Source organism: Dasypus novemcinctus, chromosome 6 (assembly GCF_030445035.2).
Source record: "Dasypus novemcinctus isolate mDasNov1 chromosome 6, mDasNov1.1.hap2, whole genome shotgun sequence".
Lineage (NCBI taxonomy): Eukaryota > Metazoa > Chordata > Mammalia > Cingulata > Dasypodidae > Dasypus > Dasypus novemcinctus.
In genome coordinates this window covers 99,345,055-99,351,096 of record NC_080678.1, presented here as the reverse complement: position 1 = coordinate 99,351,096, position 6,042 = coordinate 99,345,055, and the positions used below count along the sequence as shown (strand labels likewise).

Below are 6,042 nucleotides of genomic sequence, written 5' to 3'. Positions count from 1 at the left end.
CTTCTGTCCCAAGCAGCCCCTGGCAGCATGTCCCTTCATCAGAGTCTCTGAAGAGTCCAGGGACCCAGGGGGGCTGGTGGAGACTCGTGCGTGTCCTGTCCCAGCCCTGCCTGTGCTGTGAGCCCAGCTCTGTGCCTGCTCATCCCACTCTAGATTTGGGGGGGCAGGGTCTGAACCAGGTGGGACGATGGGGGCAGTCAGGGTGCTGGAGCAAAGGGTCCAGGGAAGCCAGAGTGGGTCAAAAGAGGAGCCCAAGGGCAGGGTCCCCCAGGCATGGGGTAGGCACAGCTGGGGACACATGGTGGCCTGGATGGGGTCACAAAGCCTGGGGGTGGGGCTGGCAAAGTGCCTGGTGGCCGCAGGGTCCAGGCACATGGGGACGCCAGTGCTGGGGCCCCATCCCGAGTGGGGAGCCCAAAGGAGCCTTGGGTACATGTCAGCCTGGGGGTGGCACCTGGGGATGGAGCAGAGCATGCTGCCCGCAACTTGGAGGGAAGGCAGGGCAGCAGGAGTAGCAGGAGGCAGCACCTGTGGGGGGTGCCAGGGGGGCCAATCCTCCCCATGATGCTCCAGGAGGAGCTGCAAGGGCTGATGCTCTGGGCAGCGTGAGAGTGTGGAGGGGGAGTGGGTGTCATGTGAGTTTGGAGGTGGGAGGAAGCAAGTCTTGGAAGGCCCCTGGGTGGGGCCGTGTTGTCCAGGGGGAGCTGACCTGGGGTAGGAAGGCCCCCCCAGGCAGGAGGCTGCAGGAACTGTGCAGGAGGGACACGTGCAGGGAGCCCCGAGTCCTCAAGCAGCAGCCCTGGGTGCGCGTGGCCTGCAGCAGAGCTGGGGCAGCCTGGGACTGGTGCTCCCACAGGTGCTCCCTGCTGGAGCTGAGGAGGGGTGGGGCAGAGGGGTGGGGTGGGGCCTGAAGGGGCCCTGGGCCTGGGAGCAGAGGGAGCCTGACCCCCTGGGGTGTGTGTGGAGAGCGTGGGGCCGCGGGTGGCAGGTGCAGGGTCCTGGAGGGTCTGCTGTGGGGGCAGAGGCCAGAGCATAGGGACTGGGTGGCCCCAGCTGGGCTGTCAGGAGAGTGAGACCAGAGGGGGGATCCTAGGGCAAGAGGCACCTGCAGGAGGAGGGGCTTGCCCAGGGAGGTGGAGCCTGCACAGCAGCCTCCAGGGGTCCCACCCCACCTCCTGAGCTGGGCGGGCCTGTGAGGCCACCCCCACTACCCCCCCTCTGCCCACAGTCCACCCTCCTCCCAGCTTTCGGCCTTTCTCCCCCAGCAGCCCAGGAACCCTCTTAGGCCTATTTGCTGCTTCCTCTAGCACTGACACAAGCATCTAGTGGCACTGAGCTCCCCCCCAGGGGGCTGCTGAACAGGGGAGGGGGTGGGCAGTGCAAAAGGAGGACAAGCTTCCCCAAACACAGCCTCCAGTGGGCCGCCTGCCGGGGGTCCCCCAGGAGTTCCACAGAAACACTGGTCCCTCGTGAGTGCTGCCTTGCAGCTGCACGTGCAGGGAAGCCCCCACTGTGGAGTGGATGGTCAGATGCAGGGCCCCTGGGGCTGGGTGCTCGGTGCTGTGGGTCAGGGATGCAACCAGCAAGCCAGGCCGAGCCCATGGGGACAGCGGAGCCCTGTCTGCATGTGAGATGCACCCGCGTCCTTTCACGTCCACGCAGAGTGATGGTGGGAGGGCCACGCCCACCTCCACTGCCTTCTCCATGTTGCGTTTCAGAGAATATCTTCAACAAGGTCTCCGGAGACTCATGCGTGAGCGTAATCTGGTGTCATCTTCCTACATGAATGTAGGACTAGAGAAGGTACAGCTGCTGGAGCCCGGGGAGTTCATCCCTCTGTATCACATTCTTGGAGGGCTCCTTGTTCATCTAACCCCCTTGTCCAACATTTCCTTCTTTTGTTGCAGGCAAATATGATGATGAGAAAATCCAGCTCTCAAGGTAAGCCCCCTCCTGCCCTCCGTGTTCTCAGGGGTCGAGGGCAAAGCCGGGCTTGGGCATCAGCGCGTTCGCGTCCCGATCCCTCCCCCATGTTCTAGCTCTGAGCCGGAGGAAGTTCCTTATGGTCTCTGAGTTAGAATCTTCCACTGTACAAGGAGGCTAAGATAATACCCACCTCGCCTTTATGAGAACTAAGGTATCTGCCTGCACCTTTTGTTTTGAGAGGCTGCAGGTGCATCCAGGTGAGGCCACTTCCCTCTCTGACCTGCAGTTGGGGAAAAAAAAGGAAGCAGACGAGGGTCCCACGCAGACATAGGGTGTGATTTATGGGACGTCTTCTCGATTGCCACCCTTTGTTGCCTGCTGCACCCGCTGAGCTGCACTGTGGCTTTCGGCTCTTCTTCCTTCCACCCTGTGCCTTCCTCCCTGATGGTGTTGGGTGCTGTCCACAGACCAGTACTGACGTCCTTCCAGGCTTCTCAGGGGGCTGCACTGGGGTTTGCAGAGCCCTTGGATGGGCACATGGGCCCCGTCCAGGGCCTTGGCCAGGGGCCCTGGGGCCCAGGACACTGGCAAGAACCCCCAGGCCAGCCCAGATCAGGGATCCCTTACCCTAAACCTGCCGCCCACCCATTACAGCAGGTCAGCCTGTGGTCTCCCTGCTGTTCTGGAGTCTTGCACCTGTCAGGTGCACGAGCTGGGTTTCCCTTCCTGGCACAGGTGGTACCATCTGGTGGGGGGGTGGGGCAGTCTGGCAGGAGGGGCCCTTCGATGGGCTCAGTCTCCTGTCTGCCAGGTGGGTCCTGGGCAAAGGCCCTTCTCTGCTGAAAGCCTGCAGAGTAGGGTGCCTGGCACATGCATCCCAGTGAGCTGCCCACGCCTTGCCTGCAAGGACTTGGTGTGGGGCACTGGGCCGTGCCCCAGCACGGGCAGCCCTGAAGTTCTGCCACCGTGGCTCCCTGGTGCACCCCAGGTGCCCTTCCCACCTGACCCCTCTTTGCTTGTCCTCCAGGTAGGAAGGTCACCAGAGTGGTCTATGCTCTGACGGCTGCAAAAATACCTGAAGGGGCAGACTGGCTGGCTGCAGAGGAAGTGAGTCCAATCCATCATTACAGCCATTATGCTGCACTGATTCTGGGGAATTCTACTCAACGCCTTCTTTCTCTTAGGCTCGAAAGGCTCGGAAGATGGGAGCGATCGTTTTTGCCATTGGTGCAAACGAGTTTGAGCAAAAACAGGTAAGTGAGAACAGGTAATGCAGGGGCTGCCCTTGAGCCTGGTTTGGGGCAGGTGTCAGAGGCTGCTTCCCCGAGTAGCCGAGGGATGCCATCCTAACCCCCTGCAATTACTTGGGTCTACCCCATCCACTTTAAAGGATGGAGTTGGTGGGCTCGGTTCCACCCCAGCTGAGGGTGGAGGCTGCCCCCATGAGTTCTGCTGCAGATGAAGGATCTAGTTCCAGGGAAACACTGCCCAGACCCTGACGTGTTGGCCAGGCACTGTCCCATTTGTGGAACCAGCTGCTCCTTCCATGCCCTGGCTGTGCATCCCAACTACCTCCTCTCCCTTGTAGCTGGAAGGAATTGCACATTCCAAGGACCATGTGTTTGGGGTCCCTGATCTGAACTCCCTGTCAAGCATCATTTCCCAGGTGAGTGGGAACTGGACGTGAGAAGCCCGATGGGTGTGAGAAGCTGAAAGTGAGGAGGGGCTTGTCGATAATCTCCCCAGAGCTCACATACTGCCCTTCTGCCCACTGTGGATTCTAGGTAATTGAGAAGAGCTGTATCAAAATTAAATCTCTGGAGCCTACCAGTGTCTGCATGGGAGGTAAGGGCTGAGGTGTCACTGGTGTAGACAGAGGTATATGTGTGCATGTATATGTACATCCATGTGTGTATGTGGATATGCATGGGTGTATGTGTGTGAATATATATGGGTGTGAATGTTTGCATGTGTGTGCCTTTTCATGAGTGTATATATGTGCATGTGGGTGTTGGCATGTGTTTGTGTGTGTGTGTATGTACATGTGTTGTTGTGGTGGTTGAGGCTGTATAGACCCCATAAAAGCATGTTCTTAAAGCTATTCCATTCTTGTGGGTGTGAACCTAATGTATGTAGGGCCTTTCCCTTTTGAGGAGGTTACTTCAATTATGGCATAGCCCAGGGTTGTTCTCTGTCCTATACCAGGACTTGTTTAAAGTGAATGAAATTCAGAAGAAGAGAGAGACAACAACAGAAGCAAGATACTGGAAATAAGGACACCCAGAAGAGAAGGGAGAGATCAGCAGATGCACCATGTGCCATGCGACATACATTGGAGTCCAGGATCATCAGTAGGTGGTCTTCAGAAAGGATACTTCAGAACTGTAATCTGAAAGCAAATAAATCCCCACTCGAAAAGCCAACCCATTTCTGGTATGTTGCTTTTGGCAGCCTAGCAAACTGTAACAGATTTTGGTAATAAGAAAGTGGGTAACTGCTATTGCAAATACCAAAAATGTTTAAAAAGCTGTTAGATGGGACAACCAGCAAAATGGCAACAGAATAAGGAGCTCCTGGAGTCAGTTTGTGCTACAGGGCTGTTAGTAACCCCCCAGAGCTGTCTAAGTCACCTGTTTGGGGCTTCCAGGAGACCAGACAAATATCCTGCAACATCAGGAGCTATTCTGTGTCTAGAACTGGAAGTTCCACTTCCAAAAACCAGGAAGAGATGTTTGGGCACCAAATTCAACTACTAAATAGAAAATTCAGCAGATTCAAATATAATCCTAAGAACTGCTAAAACTTGAGCCAGTCCAAGTTTGAAAGAGGCCAGTAGCCACCATTTTGACTCCATCCCCCTGGATGAGGGTAAGCCAGGTTGACTGAAAATTACAGTGAAGGTAGGGACCAGCTTCTTTCACCAAGATCATCCTGCAGTCCTAGCCTATGCTTCAGCCCCACCTCTAGCAGAGAGGAAGCTGGCAGGCCCTGCACCAGCCTCTCTGAGTAACTGTGGGTTCATTTGGTTGGCACGGACCAAATAGTCAGAAGTCTACCAGGTCATCTGTCATCATTTTGGGCCTGCATGGCATAGATTGCTGCCCACACCTGCAGCTTGATCTCCTCCCCAGGCAGGGAAGAAAGGGGCGTGGAGCTTCATTAGTCTCTCTGGGCAACTGCAGTCTAGGCCTGTATGACTTGGATTATTATACAAGGGTGCGGCTCTGTCCCTACCCCTGGCAAAGGAGAAAACTGGGAGAAGCATCATCAGTCCCTGGGGCAATGAGGGTAGCTTGACCCTCCACAGCTTACAGCACCAATGACATCCTTGGCTTGTACTAAATGACAAACAAGGGAGAAAATACAAGAGCCCTAAAGAGAGAAACTGCACCCAGAATAAATACATTTAGTAGCCACATGCCAAGCAGCAACAAAAATTCCAATCCACACCAAGAAACAGGAAGATATGGCCCAGTTAAAGGAACAAGACAAGCCTCCACATTACATAAAGGAGTTAAGACATCTAATCATAGATATTCAAACAAACCTCAATAAATTTAATGAGATGGCTAAGGAGACTTGGGATGCTAAAAAGACATTGGATGAGCACAAAGAAGAATTTGAAAGCATACATAGAACAATAGCAGATCTTATGGGAATGAAAGGTGCAATAAATGAAATTAAAAATACACTGGAATTATATAATAGCAGATTTGAAGATGCGGAAGGAAGGATTGGTCAGCTTGAAGAAATGAACTCTAAAAGCAAACACACAAAAGAATAGATGAAGAAAAGAATGGAAAAAATTGAACATGGTCTTGGGGAACTAAATAACAGCAAGAGAAGTGCAAACATTCATGTCATGGGTGTCCCAGAAGGAGAAGAGAAGGAAAGGGGGCATAAGGAATATTTGAAGAAATACTGGTAGGAAATTTCCCAACCCTATTGAAGAATATAGATATCCATGTCCAAGGAGCGCAAAGTACTCCCAACTGAATAAATCCAAATAGACCAACTGTGAGGCACATACTAAGCAGAATGTCAAATGCCAAAGTCGAAGGGAGAATTCTGAGAATAGCAAGAGAAAAGCAATGCATAACATGTAAAGGATACCCA

The 6,042-nt window shown here is 54.1% G+C and overlaps 1 protein-coding gene across 1 annotated transcript; it reads left to right on the top strand.

Moving 5' to 3' along the window:
* Nucleotides 1-1,749: 1,749 nt before the first annotated feature.
* LOC131278898 (anthrax toxin receptor 1-like) lies at nt 1,750-3,782 on the top strand. Its single transcript, XM_058299534.2, has 6 exons — nt 1,750-1,803; nt 1,908-1,941; nt 2,954-3,033; nt 3,111-3,179; nt 3,515-3,592; nt 3,711-3,782. Exons 1-6 carry the CDS (start codon nt 1,750-1,752, stop codon nt 3,780-3,782), a joined length of 387 nt encoding a protein of 128 aa, XP_058155517.2.
* The last annotated feature ends 2,260 nt before the right edge of the window (nt 3,783-6,042 follow it).

Coding starts and splice junctions, on each gene's coding strand:
- LOC131278898 (XM_058299534.2), top strand. CDS start 1,750: ATGCGTGAGCGTAATCTGGTGTCATCTTCCTACATGAATGTAGGACTA. Junction 3,180..3,514: donor ACGAGTTTGAGCAAAAACAG/GTAAGTGAGAAC, acceptor TCTCCCTTGTAG/CTGGAAGGAATTGCACATTC. Junction 3,593..3,710: donor TGTCAAGCATCATTTCCCAG/GTGAGTGGGAAC, acceptor TGTGGATTCTAG/GTAATTGAGAAGAGCTGTAT.